Source organism: Acartia tonsa, chromosome 4 (genome assembly GCF_053477335.1).
Source record: "Acartia tonsa isolate MP-2025a chromosome 4, ASM5347733v1, whole genome shotgun sequence".
NCBI classification, from domain to species: Eukaryota; Metazoa; Arthropoda; class Copepoda; order Calanoida; family Acartiidae; genus Acartia; species Acartia tonsa.
Genome location: NC_137263.1, coordinates 54969285 through 54995182, shown reverse-complemented (window position 1 = coordinate 54995182; position 25898 = coordinate 54969285). Strand labels below are relative to the sequence as shown.

General features: G+C 32.6%; 2 protein-coding genes across 2 annotated transcripts in view; both read left to right on the top strand.

Annotated features, from left to right (window-relative positions):
• Positions 1-25898, top strand: part of LOC145317817 (neo-calmodulin-like) — a 34090-nt gene that overhangs the window by 1928 nt on the left and 6264 nt on the right. The window contains exons 2-4 of the mRNA XM_080159086.1: positions 16115-16186; positions 17753-17881; positions 22301-22396. Coding sequence (XP_080015212.1) covers positions 16115-16186; positions 17753-17881; positions 22301-22396 — 297 coding nt within the window. The remainder of the gene's footprint in view (positions 1-16114; positions 16187-17752; positions 17882-22300; positions 22397-25898) is intronic.
• Positions 23966-25898, top strand: part of Spf45 (splicing factor 45) — a 79470-nt gene continuing 77537 nt past the window's right edge. Inside the window, exon 1 of the mRNA XM_080159085.1 lies at positions 23966-23985. The gene's annotated coding sequence lies outside the window, so the exon portion shown is untranslated. The remainder of the gene's footprint in view (positions 23986-25898) is intronic.

Here is a 25898-nt window from a genome sequence, read left to right as displayed (position 1 = left end):
AACGCTATAGGAAGTTAAACAATCAGAAAAGATTTTGTTGGTCATTAGAGTTAGTGTTGACTTTTTGTAAAGTACAGTAAAGTACAATCCATCATCTAAAACGTTTACAAACGTTACTTGTATTTAAATAATGTATATAGATAGAATATACGTGGATATTACGACAGGAGAAAAATTGTCGTCAATTTAGGTTGCTAACATGGATCTCTCCTATTGGTCAGTTCGTTCATGGAGGGGATGAGGTAAAGGGAGGGGATCGTTATTTTAGCCCACTGCATGTTTCACTGTATTAGAGAACATGAAAATATAGTGTAAGATCCAAGTAATAATACATCCATTATTCAAATTCCAAATAATCTATCCAGAAAGATTAAAAAGTACAATATTCTGAATATTCTACTAGTACGAATTGTTTGGACTAAAGAAATACATTCTAATTGTGTACTTTTTAAAAAAACAACAATAACAATTATTTCCAAAATAGCACAGTAATTTACTTAGTTAAAATCAGTTAGAGTAGGCTACATATATACAGATGGGTTCCAGGACAAACGCAGGAGTCCCAAATGTTGGAGTGGACAAACGCAGGAGTGTTAAAATATTAATTTTATTAAGTATTTCTATACAGATTAGGTTAGGTTAAGATATGAATGAACAAATAAGCCCCCCGCAGGGGTTAGGCATTTAAAAAACCTATAAGATGGTCTAAAATAGGTTAGGTTAGGTTAAGTGTCCACTCCGACGTTTGTCCACTCCGACGTTTGGGACCTACAGATAGACAGACGAAAGATTGTCATATATATAATTATGGAAAAGAAAAAAAATAGTAGACTGTCATAACATATAGTCTCTTTATAACAACAATAGCTGCTTCGCCCCTAGCATAGGGGGGAGGTTAGTCGACCCCACTATTCAAATTTTATTTTTTTTTGGGGGGGGGAAAGAGAGAAATTTTTCATTTTTGGGGGGTTAGCGAGATCCTTCGGTACAAACAAACAAGCAGACAGATAGACATCGTTCTACATTGTATTATAGATAACTGTTTAAATTAATTTTATGATCTAAAAGTCTAGACTCTATCGCAAGGATATTGTTATTGTAGAGTTGCTTCGCTTAAAATATTTTACCTTTTGTCTTATAAGTCAATGTTCCATATTGGATGTTTTAAATTGACATAGGGACTTTCATCATCCAAAGTTTGAAATCGACAGGACAATTCTAACATGCCTAAATTAACAGGGAAAAAAGATTGTTTTTTTTTACAGACGTACAGGCCCAAATTATAGAAAAGCTTCGCTTTTAAAAATAAATAAATTATTCAAAATGGCTATGCGCATTGTTTTACAATTATCATCTGCGCTGCTTTGGGATTTAATTAAAAATCCATACAATTTTAGACTACTTTTTTTCATGCCATGATCTATCCATGCAAATTAACAAAGAATTGTGTCTCTGCATAGAAACAAAGGTTCATTTTTAATTTAAACAATTTTCAAGTCTTTCCGATGAAATTATTAAAAGCGAAGCTTTTCTATAATTAGGGTCGGTCCGTCAGTCCGTCCGTAACGGATAGCTTTTGCATTTTGCATGGTGATTCCTTTAATAGTTGTGTACGATTTAGAAAGCGTAGCAACTCTATAATCAGGACCAAAATGTCCGTACGTCCATTTTAAACATGTTGATTTTTTACTTTTTTAACAACAAATTTTTATGTGATCTAATCATCGGATTGATCTGATTTTTGGTATATTGATTCCTAGGACAACAAAGTATAATGTAAGAAACGAAGCAACTCTATAATCAAGTCCTAAAAATGTAAGTATGCCCATAAACATTATCCTGTTTTTTAACAAATTTACTTACAATTTTGCTTTGACTCTTATGCATTTATATTAGGATTATTCAGTTCTGACACTCTACAAGTGTTAATGTCCGTTTGTCCTACCGTTTCAGTGCTTCGCTTTTATGGATGTTGACATCCTTGTAAATCTTAAAATGAATTCTTTTCTCTCCATTCAGATTACATTTCACAAATTTGTATCTAGAATTTTATTTTAGCTACAAAGTTAAAGTTTCTCTATATATTTAAATCTGTTGGTATGTTATGCTTTTTAAGGACCTTATGTCAGGTATCTAAAGGAATAAGACAATGGCCAATAAATTAATGCAAATTTCCAATGATGAATAAGAAAACGTTATTATGAAACTTTGGGGGCTGGTGTAATAAACAGTCCCCTCCATTCCTCACTTCAGGTACTGTACTCTACTCGTACAAGCATTAAATAAGCATATAAAAATTGAACTTATTCATCGCATCGTATTATATACAGCTTTCCGTGGATATCAAAATAAAAAAAAATATAAGATTAAACTAGTTTTGTTGGCCCCGAGGGAAAATTCGTGGAAAATTGTCTGTAATACGATGCTATTCAACACATTTCAGTATTTCTGAGAACCTGTTCTAATCGGTTTTGAATACTGAATAAAAATTAAAACTTTATTGTTCTTGTTTAAACACAAAAAAATAGAAATACTTTTTATATTCATTACACAAGGTAAGAAGCTGTAAATACAATTGCACAATAACAATAAGAAGTACAATTAAAAAAAAAAAGAAAACCGTTTTCAGTACGGCTTCGAAACCGATTAATATCCGCTGGATTAGTACCGGTTCCCAGCCATACTAAAAAATCATGTATTGCATTGTATTACAGACAATTTTACAAGAATGATAAAATAAGAATCTTAAAATCAATCATACTGAAAAATCCTTTATAGCATCGTATTACAGACAGTTTTCCACGAATATTAAAATAATATTACGAATCATAATAATAATATCAGTTTTGCTAGCATTGGTCTTCAGACTCTCGGAGCTTACAAAACTAATTATAATCTTATATTTTTTTATTTTAATATCCGCGGAAAGCTGTCTATAATACGGTGCAATAAATAACTATTGTTTTTTATCACATTTTAAAATTTTTAAGACTGTAAGTCAACAATTCTAAGGTGTTACACAATATAGCATCAAATTTAATTATAGCTATAATACAAAGTAGGAGGACGGTTGTCCGTCTGTTGTTGGGAGTTACTAACACCTGGAACGGCTGGGTTCAGCTTTTCAGGGATAAAAACCTTTTATTATAGTTCAAATTAGAATGATGTCCGAATCCTAAGATATCGTCAAAGCTGAACTAATTTTACATATGCATTCTGGTTGTTTGGTTATATCATACGTGTTTTTTTTTTTTGGGGGGGGGGAGACTCTCTACAGAGATAAAAATAAAATTATAATGGAAATGTTGATTTCTTTAGGCAGGTATCATTTTATGTCAGTTAGACATCAACAAAGCGTTTGATATTTATACATAATTATTTTGAACTACGGTAGATAAATGGATGTAGAACATACGTGGATATTATTACAGGCGGAAATTGTCGTTAAATTAATTTCTAACATTGAATTCATTTATTGGTCAGTTCGTTCATCCAGCAAGAGGGATGGGGTAAATGGGGTGGAAGGGGGGTATCGTCATTTTAGCCCGCTGAGTGTATCATTTTAAGAGAGAACAAGAATATCTGGTGTAAGATCCAAGTAATGATGTATCCATTAGCAGACATTATTTATTGTGCAGCTACTCTTTAATAGAGAATGTCTCTACAATTGAGCTACGGCAAAGCTATTAACCTTGTGTTATAAATCTGCAACAGTCATATCGCTAAAAACTGCGGGTTGCCAAAAAAAAACGCTAAACTGTTAACAGCGGCGGCTGCAAATTCTTATTCATTGTATTAACATATATATTTTAATAAAAACAAAGTTAAAGGCTTTTGTGAACGATTGTAAAATACACATAAAAAGCTCCATTAATCAATTTAAAAGCTGTTTAGCTGTAAATGCCTCAAAAGCATTTCAATTTTTCCCACATTTTTCTAATGGACAACTTTACGAATCATTAACTAAAGTGATGTTTATCAATAAGGATAAGCATTTAACTGTTTTCAAGCAAGGAATAAAGAAGGAAGGAGAGTGAGTGAGTGAGAGAGGGGGAGAGAGAGAGAGACAGAGAGAGAGAGAGAGTCAAAAGTAAAAGTCAACTCTTAATTATCTAAATTACTTAAGATGTTAAGTTAGAATATTTCCATGTATATTGACAATTTTTCAGGGAAGAAGGGGACATTGAACTTTATATTATACTAATACCCAAACTTTTGTCTTATGTATTGCTTTAAAAACTTTGGGTACTGTTGAATAATGATTGGTCGGTTCAAACCTTTAATGTCCAAAATTTGTCACCAATATTTTTTTTCTACGAAGGGTTTATTTTGTTTTTCATAATGTGATATGTACCTCAATTTATCTTCCATTGTCTTATCCCTTAGGTTCCCTGTATTTTTTACATAAAACAAATCGTTTTCAGATAAATTTGAAATAATTGATTTAATGACTAAAATGAGAGACATCGTAAAGAGTCACCAAACAAATGACGTCATACAATAAAGTTAACCAATGAGAGGCCAGTATACACTGTAATTGACCAATAGTAAAATTTATACTTGCCTCTCATTGGTTATTTTATCGTATGACCTCATTTTTTTGGTGCTACTTCCATTAGTTGCTAAGCAAGAAGTTTCAAGTAAAATAATCCTTAAAAGTATTTGATTATTTATTTCTAAATTCATAATATTTCACATTAAAATCTAAAATTTGTAAGCAAAAATTGCATGATGAGTTAATGCTTGTCAGATTTAAAAGTGATTTATCATTGGTCTAAAAGAACGTGTCCTAACTTTTGTGATTTTTGCTTAACATATTCATGACGAGCTCACAGAGTTTAAAGTTTTTATTCACCGGGGTTCAACAAAATAGATTTTTAAAAATAATTACTCAACAGAATTCAAAAAGTAAGGTGTCTTAAAAATTAAAGATCTTACTATTTATGTTCATAATGGCAATTTTCTTCTTTTTTTGTTGCGTTTTATTACCTTAAAACCAACTTAATTTTTTTAAAACTTAAATACTTAACTTAAAAAAAGAGGTCTACAACAACAAAAAAGATTGCATATATAAATTCTATGGATCATTTTACATCCACTACTTACTAAAAGGACCGACTAGCTATTTCTAAATAATCACAAAAGTTATGACACGTTCTTTAAAAAGTTAATTAAAAATAAACATTTCACTGGGTACATTTAGAGAACATCTAGCTTGTTAAAAATCCATACTTTTCAAAATTGAAAATAGGACAAAAATATTATGAAAATACACAGATTCTTGTGTAGGAACTTTTTAACAAGGTCATTTCCTCTAGTAAATATTATATTTTTGAATGTTAATTAATATCTCCGAAACTGCGTTCTCGAATATTAAATTCTCTAGTCCCATGCATGTGCATTTTAATGACTCTTGCGTCTGGTGTTTTAATTAGTTTTTTTTCGTTGGGTCGTGTCGGTGTCAAGTCATCATCTAGGCTGTAGCAATGGATAGATGATATTTATGGATATATTGACAGGGGAAAAATTGTCGTCAAATTAGGTTTCTAACATGGACGGAATTTATTGATCAGTTCGGTCATCCAGTGGGAGGGGATGAGGGTATTGGTATTTTATCCACTTACATGTTTAATTTTATTAGTACTTTATTAGAGTACATGATAATCTGGTGTAAGATCCAAGTAATAATAAATCCATTGGCAAGTCATCATCTAGGCTGTAGCTAAGTGCTTAGCTATTATGGTTAGCTTAAAAATACAAAATGATAAGGAAAGCAAATTAACAGTAATAACATTATACAAATAACCTTTAGGTTTTTTATCAATTAATCTAGATCTACTATAACTTAATGATAAAATAAGTTTTCCCTTATTACACTTTATTGTTCTGTTTTATTTTTTAAAGTTAGCTTCATGTTGCTGCAAAAATTGTCCTTGTTCAAAACTTGTTCTAATGAACCGTGTCAATTTTATTTTAAGCACTAGCATATTTGCCCTTAGCCTAAATTTAATATTTTTAAACCTACTTTTGAGGATTTATTTATTAGAGCTATATTTCTAAGGGGTGTTCCATCGAATAGCCTTAAATTGTAAAAGGACCGGTCCAGACGTGTAAGAGATCCTACTAAACATTTTTCTCTCATATTTTTACTAAAAATTCAAAAAGTGGTTGTGATTTAAAGATCGCATATAGCCGTGGCCACGCGTAGCAAATTTGATTTAAAGAGCGCTATTAACTTAGTGGCTGTACCACTGGCAGCGGCAACGGCAACGGCTACACATTTAAAGATCCTGCTTAGGTATTCTCTACTTTTTCAGCGTTGTGTGTTATGAACGGAAACGTCCTTGTTGAAAATTAGGTATCAATACATCATGTCAAATATTGCAAACTTTCTTTCGTCGTTAAATATCAATTTTGTGTAATTTTTGTCTGTCTACTAAGAGAAAAGTCTGCACATTTCAGCCTCATCACTACATTTTTAAACAAGGAAGTAAATATTCAAACCTTATTTATTATGACATTAAAATGTAGGTAAATTCACACAAAACAAAATATCCAAGAGTAACGTAGCTTAAAAATAAAACAAAACAATGAAATTCAAATAAACCATGGTTCAAAATTCTTCTTTTTAGTAAAACAAGTAATTTTTTCACACACAGACTTGAATTACCATATTTAGATTAGGAGCTCCGCCCCCTCCAAAAAAAAAGATGCTTGGACGAACCTACAAACAAAACAAAACAAAATTGTAGACTGGCTTCCCTACTGAAAATGGGACAATTATTAGCAGGTTATGCGTCATATCACTCAAAAATGTGTCAGTAAAAAATTCTTTCATCATTCACGCTTCGTTTTTTATTAAATGAATAAGTTGGGGTACAATGTTTGGCACTTTCGATATAAGTAAATGATAATAAAAAACCCATAGAATGCGATAATAACTTCAGAAAAATCGAAGAAAATAGTTTTCATACCTAATTAACGTTTTAAAGCTTTTCTTAAAAATAATTAGAGAAGATGCCTTTAAAAGTCGTCTAAGATTTTGTCAGGGATAAAAATGTAACTTTAAAATAAGAATTACAACATATTTTTTAAATTAGTACAAAGTAAAATTTTGAACATTTTATTGATCAGTATATTTTTTAAAATGTGAAGTAGAAACCTGTATATTTTATCATGAAAATTGTGTTATGATTTGATCGTCTGCTAGATGACAAGAAAATAGATACTGACAGTACTTGTTGGTTCTTTAAAAAAAATTAGGTAGATTACTTTCAGAACTCCTCTTTTTGCAACATTATTTCAATATAACAGAGCTGTAGTCTTAGTGTACTCAATATCTAGACAGCCAACCATTGTTTTAGAATTGTTCAATTTTTTAACTTCTGATAAAAACAGAATCAATGGTATTTTTGTAAATATTATACCTCCAAGAAATGGCTATAACTCCCAATCATATGTTGAAAGAGGAATTATTTTGATATAATGTCATTAAAATATTCGTTGAAAAAAGTGCTATTCTAGCTTATACTTCACATTTTAATGTGTATGATAATTCAAATAAAAGATAATGAAGATTTATATTATATTTAATTGTTAAAATTATAAAGAAAAACCTGGAAACCGTAAAAAATTGACTTAATTTTATTGACGCAGGGAAAATTTTGTCAAATATTTGAATAAAAAAACAATATAAAACAAAATAAAATATTTTTAATATAGTCACAAAAAGGCTTAATCAGTTTAGGAAATTTTTCATTTACTAATCATGTCAGTTAAACTCTATTACACAGAATACAGTGTAAAAAGATGTTCTCGTTTTAATTTTAAGTAATTTCAAATGCATTTTAATACCTTTTAATGATTTATTTTTTAAAACATTATTTTATAAAATGTTATTGATTTTTAAAGTTATATATTAGAATGTTTTTAAATTTTGTTAACATTTTGTTTTAAATGTAGAAAATTGGTAATTCTAAACAATCAAAAAATGATTTCATTAAATTTTCATCACTTAAATTGCATGTTTGATGAAATTTTCAACTGAGAATTTTTTAAAAATCGTTTAAGTTTTATTATATTTTACTTTGAATTGTTAAAAAAATATATTATTGTCAAAAAAGGAGAAGTTATACTTTCCTCAAAAAAAGACCTAAACCATGAAAATTAACACGTGTAATGAGATTTTTTTGCTTTCATGCTTAATTTTAAGTAATTATTGATATTTTTTGTAAAAATGATTTTATATAAAACGTTTTAAAACTCGAATTAAGTAGTGGTGCGAAAAAGGCTGCAAACTTTTGCAATTTTCTTGCCAAAAAAATTTTCTCGGATTTTAAAAATAGCAAAGGGTGTTATTAGACGTACTTACAGATACAATTGCTAAGTCAATTTGGCCAAACACTAAAATAAAGTTTTTACATCTGAGGGTCTATCCGTGCATTTTTAATAGTTATTGAACGCATCGTTTTATAGACAGCTTTCCGCGGATATTTAAATGAAAATTTATAAGATTAAAACCAGTCTTGTCAGCCCCGAGGGACTGAAGGCCCGTGCTGACAAGACTTGTATTATTATTATTATTATCTTTATTTAAAAATTTGTGGAAAATTGTCTAGAATTTTATGCTATGCATGATTTTTCAGTATGGCTAGGAACCGAATCTTATCCACCGGATATTAATAGGTTTCGAAGTCAAAATGGAAACATTTTTTCATCATTTTTCAAAAAATAATTTGATCAATATTAAGATTAAGATTAAGTCGTGTCTGTGTGTGTCTAGGGACAATGTATTCAAAGGGGCAGAAAGGGGCTAAAAAAACTAGCCTAAAACCATCCCAAGACTTAAATCTGAACTTGAAATAGCCTGAAACCATCACGGGACCCATGAGAAGTTTACCTAAAAAGAGAAACTAATCAGTTTAGTTGTTAAACAAAACCCTTACTACTTCATATAAATATCTTAGAACTGAAATAAAAGCAAATTTGAAAAGAATTACATTTAATTCATAGCTGTGAACAGACAAATACAGTAATAGATCAGAAGCTAATTCTTGAAAAAATTTTAAAAATGCTTATAGCAGTCGGGCAAAGTGAGTTTTTAGGGGAGTATTTCGTCTTGGGAATCTTAACATAGAATTAAGTCGTCTTAAACGTTCATATAAAGTAGTAAGGTCTTTTGGTCTGTAGCTTAATATTTCGATAACTACTGGACCGATTAAGTTTCTCCTTTAAGGGAAACTTCCCATAAATGTAAGGCTGGTTTTAGGCTATTTCAATTTTATATTTAAGTATTTCGATGGTTTTAGGTTGTTTTATCCTCCCTTTCAATACAGAGCCCCTATATGCGAGGGGCCCAGCCGCTAGCTTTACATAAAGCAGACACACACACACACAATCAACTAAATCATATTTCATTTGTTAAAATTTTGTTTCTGTTTCTGGGTTTAGTTTTTAACTCTTTGTGCTTACATAATGTCAGTCCTAATATCCATAGATTTATCTTTTTCATAGACGAATAAGAAATAGAGAGGAAATTCTAATATATGTATATAAATAATGGAAATATAATATTCTCGTATATTTTGACAGGAGATAAATTGTTGTCAAATTAGGTTGCTTACATTAGTTCATTTATTTGTCAGTTTGTTAATTCAGTATAAGGGAAGGGGTTTTGGTAAAGAGGTTGGAGATGCGACCTCCAAATTTCAAAATTCTTTGAACGTACGAACAAGACTCTTACAGAAATGCTTCGCATCTAATCCACTTACTTATATTCTCTATAAATTTTACACCATATAAAACTTTAGTCTAAATAATGATTGACAAGCCATGGTAATTATCGCGCGTAACTCAGGCACAAGACACAATTACTCTGGCTAGCCCTTAGGCACTTTTTATATGTTTTTATGTATTTATTAGTCTATTCTTACCAATATAATACCTTATATGGGTAATATTAGCCTAATCATGGTAATCTGTATGTGATTGAATATTGTTATATGCTTATAAAAAACATCATATCTATTGTTAAAGTAACCATGTAACCATTATGTACTACTAAGTATGCCTACAGCCATAGCTTCATTTACGTCACAAGTTTAACACACAAACACTTTATTAAACAGACAAGGGCTTAGATCCTGGTAAATAGTTGTTGTTATAGCTTGCACCTCTTAAAATATCTCAGTTATTCATTGACTCTCGAACTATCAAGTTCTCCTGGCTTAAAGGTAATGACTTAGTTGTTTTAGCATGCATTGTAGTTTAAATTTAGGTCCCTTAGTACTTAGCATTAATTGTGCCTAGGTCTTATGCTAGAGATCTAACACTATGCACAATTAAATGCTTTGGACTTAGGGCATTTTCTGTCCTACACTACTTATGTTTATTATATCCTATCCTGTAAATATTTTCATACTTAACTGATTCACTTGTAATGTAAATACACTTTATAAAACCATCTTCCTTCTTAAGTGCTTAATATACTTATATGATATAGATCGAACATCTTAACCAGCCATTTATTCTTAGATTAAAGCAATATAATACTTCGCGTGGGTATTTGTTGAGCTACCACGGGTTCAACCAAATTCGTATTATACTTGTGGGAATAAAAGGAAAAGCATTCTACACTGACGAGCCGACGATGAGAATGTCTATGTGTATTGCAGTAAAAGTAGGATTTTAAGTAGTACTCATAGAAGAGCGATCTCCATGCCATAATATTGGACAAGCGCCCCATTCGCACTACCAAGGTTTGATGAGGGTATCGTTATTTTAGCCAGCTGCGAGCGTCACTTTATTAGAATACATGAAAATCTAGTGCAACATACAAATAATATTATATCGATTATTACTACAGAAATAGATTGAAGCGGAATTCCTTATGATGGCTGTTGAAGGTTAAGTAAAAATATAGATTTAGGCCACGGCAAAAAAAAATATTGAGGGATAGAAATATAAACTGTAGCTTTATGCAGGGATCTAAAGGGATAAGACAATGGCCGATAAATTTATGTACATCCAAAATGAAGATACACAAAATTACCCCTCATGTACAGTAAAATAAGGCGTTAAAACTTTTGAACACTCAACTTAATGAATCAACTAATCAAAATTCACCTCAAAGTTGTTAAGCCAACGAATAAGAAAACCTTATTATAAAACTTTGGGGACTAGTTTAATAAGCAGCCCATTGTCTCCTCTCTCCCTGTTTTAACCTCTGTGTTTGATATGGCTCATCAACTATAATGACGTTGTTAGCAAAAGAAGAATATAAAATGTACAAACTTTAAATTTTTGACATTTTTGACGAATATGCACGTTATGCTAATAGAAATAGAATATACGTGGATATTAGGACAACGGGAAAATTGTCGTCAATTTATGTTGCTAACATGAAACTTATTTATTGGTCAGTTCGTCAATCCATTAGGAGGGTGGGGATGGAGTAAGGGACTGGGTATTGTTATTTATCCTGCTTCGAGTTTCACTTTATTAGAGAACATGAAAATCTGGTGTAACATCCAAGTAATAATATATCCATTATTCCGCTTTGAAGTGATATTTTTTAAATGTCTACAGTGGTTAAACTAAAACAATTAGATTTATGTATTCAAAAGTAGGAACTTGCTATGACAACGTTAGTACGTCACTGCATTGTCAGATTATCAGGAACAGTCTATTGATATTGTAAGTATGAATGAAAAATTTTAAGGTTCAAACGAGTTTTGTTATACCCAAGGGACCGAAGTCCTGGTCCGTCTAACAAAACTGTTAACTAATGATATTCGTGGAAAATTTCATTAATACGATGCTATAGATAATTTTCAATATGCATGAACACCAGATCCAGTGGATATTAATCGGTTTCGAAGCTATATAAAAAAATAAAGTTCCAGGACAAACGCAGGAGTCCCAAACGTCGGAGTGGACAAACGCAGGAGTGTTAAAATATTAAATTTACTAAGTATTTCAATACAGATTAGGTTAGGTTAAGATATGAATGAACAAATAAGCCCCCCGCAGGGGTTAGGCATTTAAAAACCTATAAGATGGTCTAAAATAGGTTAGGTTAGGTTAAGTGTCCACTCCGACGTTTGGGACTCCTGCGTTTGTCGTAGGACCGAAAATAAGTTTATGATCTAAGTGAAATGTGGTATAAAATTGTGTATATTTTGTGATTATTTGCAATTCCTACTTCAAAGCTACACTATGAGAATAACCAAAAGGGCTAAACGCTCTATTTTAAGAAAAGTTCACAGAAAAACATTTAACCTTAGCAAACCATATCTCATATAAAAGCCTTTTTAAAAAGTATGTAAAAAATGATAATACCAGATCATAATACTGTTTCAGTAGTTTTTACACTAAAAGACATGAAGTATTTTTTTTTTAATTTAAGTTTTGTACTAATATATTACAAATATTTATTTTTTTGATAAAACAATTTTTCTCATCAAAATCTAGCCCCCCCCCCCCCCCTTTCCAAAATCTAAAATTTCTATTGCCCAAAACCTATGTATCATATAGGAGCACCCAATCGGTCCAGTGCATATCTAAAACAGATAAACGGACAGACAGACAGACATTCCCACATTCTACCTCTTTTATATTAAGCTTACTAAAAAATTTCAATTAAAATTCAAGAAATCGTGGACTAAAATATTCAATTAATAGATAAAAATCCTTAACACAGGACTAGTCATTATTTTACAGTAACAAGGACGATAATGTTTTATAGACGCGAATCTAAACAATTAAAAAATATATAAAAGTAACAGGATCTGTGTGTGTGTTTCTTTCTGTCTTCCTGTACTGAAGGATATCAAACCTTTACTATGTAGCTTCTTATAGGTCCTAATAAAGTGTGTAACTAATTTGGAGGGGGTACCACCACCCTCCCAAGAGATATCAACTTCAAAAAAAATTTACCCCCCCCCCCAAAAAAAAAATCTATTTTCTTTTCAAAACTAAAATTGTAAATTCGAATTTAATCACTACCACTTATAGTGACACTAGAGGCATGCTGAGAGATAATTCTTAAAATTACAAACAGATAAGAGACTTATCAATAGATTGGGTTAGTGACATAAGCGTATGTGTTAAAACGGCATGGGTGGATTGTAGAGTAGCTTTTTTACAAAAAAAATCAGAAGATTTAAGACAAGATAAAAAAAAGTATCAAGATATAAAATTGTCTCAAGGTGGCCTGGCCTTTACACCAACACACCTGTATGAACACACACATACACAAACAAACACCCACAAAGATACAAATAATTAAATTTAATCACGTGAGGCATTAGACCTCCAAAAAAAAATTATAAAAAGCAACCGTCCAAAACTATTTGAGGTTTTACGCTAGCTTCATCTATATGTTTGAAATCGTCTATTTAAGAAGAATTTCTTTCGGAAATGAATGTCTTTCTTACATACAATTGCTATAAGCCTAAAGATGTAGGAATAAAATGAAACTTCCTGAAAATGAAACTACAAAGATATAGTTAGATAAAAAAATGTATATGTTAATTAGAACAAATGTTTGAAGAGATACAACGCATCTCATAAAAAAAATTCACACACAGAAAAAAAATATTTTGCATGGAGCTCAATATTCCCTTAAATTGACAGTTTTTTTACCGCCTGAAAAGATTCTTAGAGCGAGGCGACAATACGCCAGTCCCCAAAGTTCAATAATAAGGTTTTCTAATTCTTTGACTTAAAAACTTTAGGAACTTAGATTTTGATTGGTTGGTTTAAAACGTCCAAATGTTTCAACCACTAATTGTAGTCTACTGATATGATAATTTTGTGTATTATCATTTGGGATGTACATAAATTTTCCGGTCATTGTCTTATCCCTTTAGATCCCTGGAAATGAGACAAATTAAGCATCTATTTTGTTTTGAACTTTTTATGGGCAAAGCAAAGATAAGCTGCAAAAATATAAAAGGATAAGACAATGGCCGATAAATTGATGCACATCCCCGATAAATTACCCCTTCTGAAGATTACAATTAGAGGTTGAAATGTTTAAAAACTGAACCTAATCAGCAAACAAATAAAAAATCTCTAAGAGTCCCCAAGGTTGTTTTGGCACTGGCACTGAATATGAAAATGTTATTATAATACTTTGGGGACAAGTGTAATAAACAGCCCAATGTCCACTCCCTCCCCGTTTATATTCCTTAAGATTTAGAGTTTTTTTTCTCCCGGCTGTGCGGATTACCTGTAGACAAATTAAGCATCTATTTTGTTTCAAGCTTTTTATTAGCAAAGCAGAGATTAGCAGCAGGGATCTAAAGGGATAAGACAATGGTCGATAAATTGACGTACATCCATCCCCAATAATGATACACAAAATTATCCCTTCTATAGATAACAATTAGTGGTTAAGGCGTTTGGACACTCAATCTATTGAAGAAACCAATCAAAAATAAGAGTCTCCAAAGATGCTGAATCAACAAATAAGGAAAACTTTGGGGACTAACGTAATAAACAGCCCAATGGCCCCTGCCTCCCTGGATTAGATGTGTGAGATAGGAAAGAAAAATAACTTTGTTTGTTGGATTTACAGGTATTCTTATAAAACTCGTTATTTTTTCAGTTAAAAAGTTAGCAGAGATAAATGTCCAATACTAATCTGCAATCGGTCCAGTCTATTGTTAGTCTTAATATACATACACTTCGAATTTCTGCTAGATTAGAATCAATTCTCAGCCTTATAGTCAATACCAGTTTTTTTTTATCCATTCATTCGGCCACTCGGGGCTAACAAACCTGATTTCAATCATATACTTTTTCATTTTGATATCCACGGTAAGCTGTCTATAATACTATGCAATAAATAAATATTAAAATATGATTAAGACTTTAAAGAAACTCTCTTAACGTGCTCAAATGTTTATGCAGATTTTTTACAAAGATAAGATAGATAACAAATATCAGGATTCAGGGATAAGACAATGGCCGATAAATTGATGTACATCCCCAATGTTGATTACCCCTTTTATGGATTATAATGAGTAGTTGAAACGGTTCGACACATAACTTAATGAACCAACCAATCAAATTACAATAAATTTTCCTTAAGTTGTTAGGCAAACAAAGAGGCAAACGTTATTATAGTACTTTGGGGACTAGTGTATTAAACATATCATTGTCCCCTCCCTCCCTGACAAAAGTTCTCAAATATCTATGACATAAAATGGAGTAGGTTCATTAAAAAATTAATAGTTATTTCTCGTATCGTATTATAAACGGCTTTCCGCGGATATAGAATGTACAATTATGAGATTAAAACTAGTTTATTTAGCCCCGAGGTGCCGGAGGCACCGTCTAAAAAAAATGGTTTTAATCTTATGATTGTACATTTCTATATTCGTAGAAAACTGGATATAATACGATGCTAGACATAGTTTTTTCGTATGGATGAGAACCGGTTCCTAACCACCGGATTCGAATGAATACGAGAAAGATACTTCTTCAGTTTAACCCTTTTTATAAAAGTAACAGGATCTGTGTTTGTCTGTGTGTGTTTGTGTTTGTACCAAAGGATCTCTGTAACTGCAAAACTGATATTGTTCTTCAATATAGCGTAGTTTTTATAACTATTTTGGCGGAGGTTTCAACCATCCTACCAAGATAAATTGCCCCTTAAAAAATATTTTAACTTTTCTTTTTTAACTAAAATTCAAAGTAACAATACCTACGCTCCTAGACGCCTCTTGGGGCGTAGCTGCTATTATTTTATAGCCTATAGCCTTTAAGGTTTTTGCCCCAAAATGTAATTTAAAAAAATAAATAAAAAATTGAAGCTGCAATTACTAATTTTGAACTTTTTGGAACATAAAAATTTAGAGGATTTTTTTTGTTTTAGGGGGGTTTGGGGTTGTCGTTCCACCCCCCAAGAAATAGCCTAAAACCACCACAGGAAAAGTAGATATATTCTCTGAAGAGTTTAATCCAATCGGTTCAGTGGTTATCGAGATCTTAAGGGACAGACGAACGGACGGACGGACAGACATACGAACAGTCGGAAGACAGACGGATAGACATCATTCTACTTTGTATTATAGATAGCCTTAAATAATAATTTTTATTTATTTAGATTGACTGGCACCAGACCCGGCCCCTACCAGTCGAACTGGATAACATTCTAGAAAAAGTGATTACTCTAAAGGTATTGTGTTTTCATTTCTATAATTAGGGTTTGTACGTCCGTCTGTCTGTATGTACGTAACGTTTACTATTTTTCGTTAATTTATGCATGTTAGAATGGTCCTATCGATTTCAAACTTTTGATAATGATTCTTGTAACTTTGTGGTAGAATGTTTTTGTTTGAAATAATTATCCTATTCATCATATTTTTGAACAATGATTCCTATGTAAGTAAGGTCCAATATTTTAGCCTCTCTATATTTTATTCTCTATAATATTTAAAAAGTAACTTTGTCTTATAAGCATAATCCTGTATTTGTGGTATTCGGCAACCCTGAGCCATGTTATTTGGCAACCCTGACCTTGGTTCGGAGAAGGGCCGAGGGCCCTCCCCCGAGTACCGGGGAAGGGGGTCAGCCTGACCCCTCCCTATGCTTTAAAATTAATGATAGATTTTGACAGCCGTATTATGGTTAAGCTGCATTGTTTGGTTCCCCCACCCCTTCCAGGGATGGGGGATCATTGTTGCCCATTCTGATTAATGTATATGTATTTATATTGATTTTGCTTTAGTATTATTTATTCCAATCTGTGTATTTATTAATTGCTGTATTATAAATTAGTAACCTTTGGACCCTGAATAAAGTAACATCTGAATAGACTTTGTTTGTTATTTAGTGATAGCTAGAGAAGCCCAGCTTCTCTATAATTATACGTGTCCACGTCTGTTCGCACTGCCGTAGTCATTTGAACTTGGGTAACGGCCATTTAACCGAGGCGGTTACCACATATTTACGCAATTTTGCTACAAGTTTAAATCAATTTTGTTCAGTCTCCTAAAAAGAATGTTCTGCTTTATTAAGTTTTGACTCTCCCAGAGTCAACAAGTGTTAATGTTCGTTTGTCCTACCGTTAGATTTCAGAGCTTTGCTTTTATGGAAGTTGGCAGTCATCCTTGTTGATACATATTTCATGAACAGAATTTGCAACCTTTTATCATTGTTTTATCAGAGGAAGTCTTTGCCTTATTAGTTTACCTCTAACAAATATGATCATCAGTACTTGGCAGCTGCGCGTCAGTCACCCATAAGCCTCAGGAAAATCAACCTTTTACAATTTAAAAAATCGGCAGAAAGTCTAAGTCTGACCCAAATATGGCAATCCCTCTATTAAAAAAAAACATCCAATTAGGTTTAAATTTCAGGCTTAGATTCACCTTCTAAGCCCTGAGTTGGGTTTTGAAAGATGAATGCCGCGTTTTTTTTGATTCGCGAAATTTAAACAGAGTATACAACTATTTATTTAATTATTTCGCTTTTGTTGGTACGGCCTTCATAGAAGAAAAACAAATTAATCCATTTTTGCTGCATATTAATTAATGCATCTTTTTAGAGCTGTATTAGACATTATACAAATGGCTAAACTAGTAATTTTAAACTTTTGAATTCTTAAGTTGTATACTCTGTTGAAATCCTATCGTCTTCGTTCAATCAATCAATGTCGAAAAAATGTCGAAAAAACGCGACATTCATCAATTAAAAACCCATCTCTGAATTAGTTAGAAATATAACTTGACTTTTTGTTAAGGATGCAATTTATAGCAAATTTAAGAAAAGGAAGAAGAGCGTGCCTATCAAGGAGAAAGAAATCAAGGATTGTGCTCCGGGGGATGAAATCACAAGAGAATTAGAAGATGCATGGTACCTTTATACCAAGGTATTTCACTAGACAGTTTTTTAAGCTTAAAAGGACTGTCCACAACAAAAACAAATTTAGATTTTTCAAAATCTAATCTGAAACTATTGTTCTCTGTTCATTTCATATTAGTAGCATCGCGATCCGAAGTCCTTTAGAAATTTTGACCTACTATAATTGAGTCCTACCACCCTTTTATTTGTGCTTTTTTAAATTTTTTTATGCCGACAGTCCTCTTAAGATTTAAAAGACTACTGAACTGATTCATATCTTACCCCTTTTGAATACAGAGCCCCTAGATTCTAGGGGCACAGCAGCTAGTACCAATATAATAACACAAATTTGTACAAAAGTCAAAAATAAAGATTTTCCTTAAAAACCTGGAACAATATACAGGGTGGGGCAAATAAGACCGGACAAATTCTAACTTCTAAACAAATGAACATAAAATCGTCAATTTTAAAGATTTTATTGAATTTTAAAAACTGGGAAGCAAAATGGGTATATGACTATTAGATTATTCAATAAAATCGCCACCAGCCTTAATCACCGCCTCTACCCGCCTTCTCAACCGCTGGCAGGTCCAGGTCAAAATGTACCTGTCCAAGCTGGCGTAGTTCTCCTTGATAGTGGCAATGAGGATGGTCTTTGTGGTATGGGCACGTCTATTGGTACATGCTATAAAGTAGCCCCAGGCCCAAAAGTCCATTGAATTAAGATCGGGCTGCTGCGAGGCCACATTTCCTTAGGAACGTGAGTAACAACAGGATCCAAATTTTCCCAACTTTCAAGCTACCCTTAGACACGGAGGCTCTTACTTGGACCACAGTTGAGTTAGAACGACGTTCTTTACCTTTTTGGAAATGGCATGAAGTTTCAGCTAGGGTTGTAAGCGCAACCCATAGTCTAAAATGAGTTTTAAAGTTCCATATGGATCCCTGAAGTCAAGAACCGAGAAATTTTCACGAATTTTCACGGTTTTAAAAATGCTAACCCAACCAAAATTTTGAATATTTTCTTCCTTTTTGTTGTTTAAATTCTTACCACTGTTGAAAAGTTTGACCGCCAATTTTCATCTGCTAACCCTTCCCCCCCCCCCCTCCCTTCCTTTACAATAAATAATTCAGTTGTACATAAACTCTCAAACAATTAGGTACACCATATTTCAAAGTAAAAAGATTTGGATTTTATTTTGTTTTAAAAAATTCCTTTTTTCAAAGTACTTAATATCTTTAGCTTGTTTTTTTGTTAAACTTATATTAATTTTAACTAGTATGAAGCTTGTTGTTTTCTTAAGAATTTTTGCAAATATGGTTATTATTATATAGAATTGAGAAGGCTTGAATAAAGCGAAATATATTTTCTACAAAGAAGTGTGGTCTTACTGTGTAGTTAGCTCTAGCCGCGCGTTTTTTGAGTTTCACGGTTTTGTGACGTTTTTTACATCTCAAAATCTGCCCCGTTTCACTTTCCTGGAGTACTACGGCAAAGCCATTTCAGATAGAGAGCTCTATTCTTTTCTAGTGTCTTACTTATGTATCTAACAGTATCCCCAGCAAGTTACATAACTCTACCTCACCTACAGATGGGCTGAGGTCAGATTTAGTGGGCCCTAGTCGAGAATCCAGATTAAACCACCGCCGGCGCATTTGGAATCTGCCTTGTTGAACATATGCGCGGCCAGCTCGTTGTACACGTCCATATTCGCCCAAAGATTTTTTTGTGCTAAAAGGTCATTACCTAAGCTTTTATAGTGTGGTCAAACGTCCTGATTGGTCAAGTAGTTATGGCGCTACGGCCGTTTAAAAAAGTTTGTCCGGTCTTATTTGCCCCACCCTGTAAATAAAACAGATGTATTTTTATCATTGTTATCATTTTGTGTTTACCTAAGATAATATCAAGTTGTTTTTGCTTTTTCACCTTTTCAAGCAAGGCTTTTCTACAATTAGTGTATATTTGATAGTTTTCTATTATCTATAATACAAAGTAGAATGATGACTGTCCGTTTGTCTGTCCGTCTGTCTGTCTGTCCGTCTGTCTGTCCGTCCGTCTGTTTGTCTGTCTGTCTGTCCGTCCGTCCGTCCCTTAAGATCTCGGTAACCACTGAACCGATCGGATTCTACTCTTCAGGGAATATACCTACTGGTCCTTTGGTGGTTTTAGGCTATTTTCTTGGGGGTGGGACACCCCCAACCCCCCCAAAAACAAACAAAAAACATTTTTTTTGCTGAAGATTTCCTTGGTCCTTTTACGAATTTCGCCTTATTTTTTTTTTATCACCACTTGGGGCAAAGCCCCTTAGAGGCTAGAGCGAAGCCGCTAGTGTTAAAATAAAGGGATAGCAATAAGTCCTACCTACAATTTACATATACAGCTTAAATTTTCTCTTTTTTTGTGGATTTATGAATTCAAACAACATCATGTATTAAACTTAGTTCAGATAGCATTACACTGGGCTATTTATTGCATTATATATATACATATATACAGAAAACAGTAAAATGAAAAATGATAAGATTAATTCAAGTTTAAATGGTTTTAAGTATTGATTTTGTGATTTTCATTTTATTATTTGTAGAAAATTGTCTGTAATACAATACATGATTTTTAATCCAGAAGATGTCAGTTTCAAGGCCTTACTATAAAATTTATTAAGCTTGCTATAAGTGATGTTATACTATCCTTGTTATAAATTATACAAACATAGGCAATGTTACATTTATCAAATTATCTAACTTTGTTTTAGAACATTTTTTATCGATATTTATAATTATTATTCATATTTCTTTAAAGAAATGTATTTGTAATACAATTAATTAAAACTTTGATGTGAGAAAATGTTTCAGCTGTTTAAATGCTTTTGTCTTTATAAATATCAGAAAAGAATAAATTTGAAAAGAATGTAACTTTATAAGAAATATTTAGATTAAACAATAAACTATTCTGACATTTTCACGGTTGTCAAAATGCTTTAAAACTTTTAGATTTATGCCCAGGTGCGAATTCGCATTAATTTTCCCCTGACAAATTAGAATATATATTTTCAAATGTCAGATCTTACACATTATACAATATGTGTATACACTGTAGCAAAAATACATAGTATTTTTGAGCGCAAATTTAAGTTTTTAAAATAAAAAAAAAATAATTATTTTGGGCCGGTTCTAGGGGCGAACTTTAAAGTGCGTAGGTTCTCTCCCTTAAAATACTTATAAACCTTCCATGGACCTGTAAGAAGCTTCATTGTAAAGAAGAATCATATCGGTGAGAGAGAATCCTCTACTACATAAAGAAATCCCTTATGCTTACTTACTTTAATAGTTATAATCACTATTTATATTTACCTCTATAGCTCTGATATATGTAATTTCTGTTTTTTAGTAGCGAAGCTACTCTATAATTCACTTTGTCCGTCAGTCCGTCCGTCCGTAACGCTATGGGGGAAATGGTATTTACTCAGCTCTTATAAAAGATAGAATGCTGAAATTTTTTGGCAACATTTCCATCAATAAGGAGCACAATTATCTATAAAACATCAATGGCGGTCGGACTGCTTTTTAGCAGGTTTTAGGCAATTTTTTTATTTTCCACATTTTCCCTCATATCTTTGGTGTTTATGGTCCGATTTTCAAAATTTTTTCAGTTAGAGATATCAAAATTAAATTTTCCGTCGTTTGGAGAATCAACAATGACGGTCAGACTGCCTTTTTGCAGGTTTTGGGCTATTTTTATAATTTTTACATTTTCCCCCATATCTTTGGTGTTTATGGTCCGATTTTCAAATTTTTTTCAGTTAAAGATATCAAAATTTAATTTCCCGTCGTTTGAAGAAAACAACAATGACCGTCAGTCCCATCCACGAATTTTTGTGCTTCGCTACTTATGGATGTTGTCATCCTTGTTTTTATATGATTATCATAATAATAGATATCTATAATACAAAGTAGAATGATGTCTGTCCGTCTGTCCCTTAAGATTTCGGTAATCACTGAACCGATCGGATTCTACTCTTCAGGGAATATACCTACTGGTCCTGTGGTGGTTTTAGGCTATTTTCTTGAGGGGTGGGAAACCCCCAACCCCCCCAAAAATCCCCCACCATTTTTTTAATTATTTAAAATAGTGGTGGAGTGGGGGCATCTCCAGGTAATAAAAGATGTAATTATACCTCTTTTGGCAAAGTCCCTAGAGGCTTGGGGCGCAGCCGCTAGTATTATATAAGTGAATATTGATAATTACAGGGGAAAATTTGTCCTCAATTTTAATAAATTTTAATAAGGACCTCATTTATTGGCCAATTCGTTCATCCTGTAGGAGGGGAGAGGGTAAAGGCGGTGGGTTGGGGTTATTGTGTTTTTTGTATTTAATTATAAGAGTACATGAAAATCTGGTGCAACATTTAAGTAATAATATATCGATTATCGCAATTTATTATTTTAGGGCGAGGAACAAATACCCAGCCGAGATATCGGTCATGTGCTCAGAATCCTAGGACAAAATCCAACAGAGGATGATGTCGTAGATATGGTCATGAAGGTGATGGCTTTGTAGCAGGGATCTAAAGGAATAAGACAGTGGCCGATAAATTGATCTACATCCACAATGATGATAAACAAAATTTCCCCTTATTTAGATTACAATCAGTCGTTAAAACGTTTGGACACACAACTTAATGATCCAAATATTTTAAAAAGTCCCCAAAGTTGTTAAGTCAACGAATAAGCAAACCATATTATGAAACTTTGGGGACTAGTGTAATAAACAACCCAATGTCTCCTCTCTCCCTGGTCTGTAGGCTTACCAAAAACGTTTACTTTCAAAAGAAGAACAGCTGAGCTCACTACACAAATAAAGCTTTACTGAGTGGATATAGAATATACGTGGATAATATGACAGGGCGAAAATTGTTCTCAATTGAGGCTGCTAACATGGACATCATTTATTGATCAGTTCGTTCATCCATTAAAAGGGGAGGGGATGGAGGAAAGGGGGTGTTTGGAGGAGTAGCCAGCTACATTTTCTTCTTATATATGATAATCTGGTGTAAGATCTATTCTTTTCTGATAAAAACAAAGAAAAAAATGCTCTGTGGGATAAAAAGTTGTAGAGTCGCTTAAACTCAACATAGTATGTGTCAGATGATGTCAATTTAGATAATTTTGAAGTACAGCAATTTACATAAAGTTGCTTTTTGAGCACCCTTAACCAAACCCCTCCCTTCTTTTTTAATTATTATAAAATACAATGTATTAATGAAATAGATATTAAATATACGTGGATATTATGACAGAGTAAAAATTGTCGTCAATTTAGGTTGCTAACATGGACTTCACTTATTGGTCAGTTCGTTCATCCAGTAGAAGTGGAGGGGATAGGGTAAATGTTGTGGAAGGGTGTTCTCTATTTTAGCCAGCTATAAGTTTCACTTTATCAGAGTACATGATAATCTGATGTAAGATCCAAAAAATAATATAACCATTAATTATTATCAATTTGGGTGCATTAAAAAAAGTTTAAAGCTCATACCCAAGGACCAATCTTAAACCAAGTTTTAAGGAGAAAAAAAAAGAAATGAAATATGTTGGGGGGGGGGGGGGGGGTCAACGTGTGGTTTTGTAAATTAGTGGGAAATTAACTTTGTTTTCCCTACAAATGCAACAAAGCTTGGAAACTAAAATTGTTCAACAAATAGCAGTCAAAATTCCTTTAGTCTGAGGAATCTTTGAGTATGTTTGTCTATGTGTGTGTGTGTGTGTGTGTGTGTGTGTGTGTGTGTGTAGGTGGGTGTATGATGTATGTGTGCGTGTTTGAGGGGAGGGGGGTTACATAAAATTTCTAATTACATTTAGAATGAACAGACTATAAAAATATTTCTTTTATCTAACATCTCTCACACAGAATAATTCGAGTAGAATAGTTTTTTTCATTTTTAAAATTACATTTACATATTTGTTTAAACACTTACAGAAAAAGTGTACTTTTCTCTTTGTGTATATCTATAATGTAACACATCTTTTTTAGTTTTTGTTTGTTTAGAGTGCTATTTCCAGTATGACTTTGAAACCGACTAATATCAGCTAGATAAAACGACCAAGCTTATATTGCTTGATTCACTTCTACAAGAGGTATATAAATTATATTAAATCTTAGTGACAAATAGTAACATGATGTCCAGAATTACCATGAATTATACTCACTTTGTTAACTTAAAAAGGTTCATTAAGGATAAGTCAGTCATTGATGATATGGTCGAGCAGGCTAAACAGATTGATATAGAAATGATGGTGGACACTGATGCTCAAGAGTACTCACAGATAGAAAACTACATGGTAATTAGAGATGTTGTGAGGTTTCTCAGAGCTGCAAAAAGACATATTTTCACAGATACGATTATCAGACATGAAATCAATATGAACAACACAGCACTTTTGCATTTGGCTGTTAATGAGGCTAAGGATCATGGACTCTATGTGATGGACCATGCGCAAGATCTCCTCATGACAGCTGCAAAAGACATCAGAGCCTTCTATTACCATAAGGATCTTTGTATAGTACCTGAAGAAAACCTGTTTGCTCAGTGTGGGAAAGAATAGCCTTGTGCTATCTTTTGGCTATATCAGATAGTACCTTGGTAAAAAAGGACACCATCTGGTGAAACTCCATCACCTATGCCAATAGAAGTAGCAAAAGGAAAAGGAAAACTTGCCATGGATCTTCCTGTTGAGGACATAGGGATGCCTACCCCTCAGGAAAAGTCTGATTTCAAAAAAAAAATCCTGGAACAAGAATCTTTTGTTCCAGATACTGACGAAGAAGACTATACAACAGCAGGTCCAAGTCAAGTTTTGTCCAAGGTCAACTTTGACAATCCCCAACCAGAGACAAGTGGCAGAGTTAACAATCCCCAACCAGAAACAAGTGGCAGAGTTGACAATCCCCAACCAGAAACATGTGGCAGAGTTGACAATCCCCAACCAGAAACAAGTGGCAGAGACTTGTTAAGGGATGAAGAATTGATTTTGGCTTTGCAGTATGAAGACACCGACTCAGAGATAGATGATTTTAAATCCTCAGAAAAAGAGAAAGAAAGTGACCGAGCAGAAAAATCATATGAGACTCCAGCTAAGAAGCCTCGTCTTGACAGTTCAGCTGCAGCCAGAACAGATCATAGTAATCCAAGGAATCCCAGGGAAAAAATTAAAACTTGTCCTGTATGTGGCTATAAATTTAGAACTTTTTGTAATTTAAAAACACACCTAACATCCAACAGACTCAGTTGTGCCCAAAAATGTGCTTTAAATGAAACATCTGAAGAAGAAACTCAATAAATCCAGAGAATTTTAGAACAATATTATTGTATATAGTATGTATGTTTTTGTGAAAATAACACTAAAATTGTGAAACTCTTTTTTGTGGTGAGCTATAAGCCCACAATTGTTTTAAATCAATAGACCAAGAAAAAAGTTTATAAAAAAAAGAAAAAAAATATCAGCAACACTGAAAAATCATGTATAGCATCACCACAGACGATTTTCCACAAATATGATAATAAGAAATAAAAATTAAGGACCATGTTTGTTAGTCCAGACCTTGGGGTCAACGCTACTCGTATAGTGAGGCAAAATTATTTTTGTGAAAAATTATCCAAAAGCACATTAAAAATCTACAAAAATTAAACAAAATCATATGTTAATGACCCTTTTATGATTTTATTTAATTTTAGTAAATTTTTTTTTTTGATTTTGGAGGAATTTTCACAAAAATAATTTTGCCTCACCAGCGAATAGCCAGCCTAACTTTTTTTTAAGAATCCACCTCTGTTCGAAACTTTCAAATTTAAACGAAATTTTTGGGCAATTAATTCCGCAAAGCTTTCTTCTAAGAAAATATACTGTTTACAGCTGACTTTTATCTATGTATGAAATTAATAAAAACATGCGTTCGTAACAAAATGTGTACACAATTTCAACCAATGAAATTAAATGTATGTACCGATGCGATTCTCCTATTGATTCAATCAGACATTACCTCTCTTTCT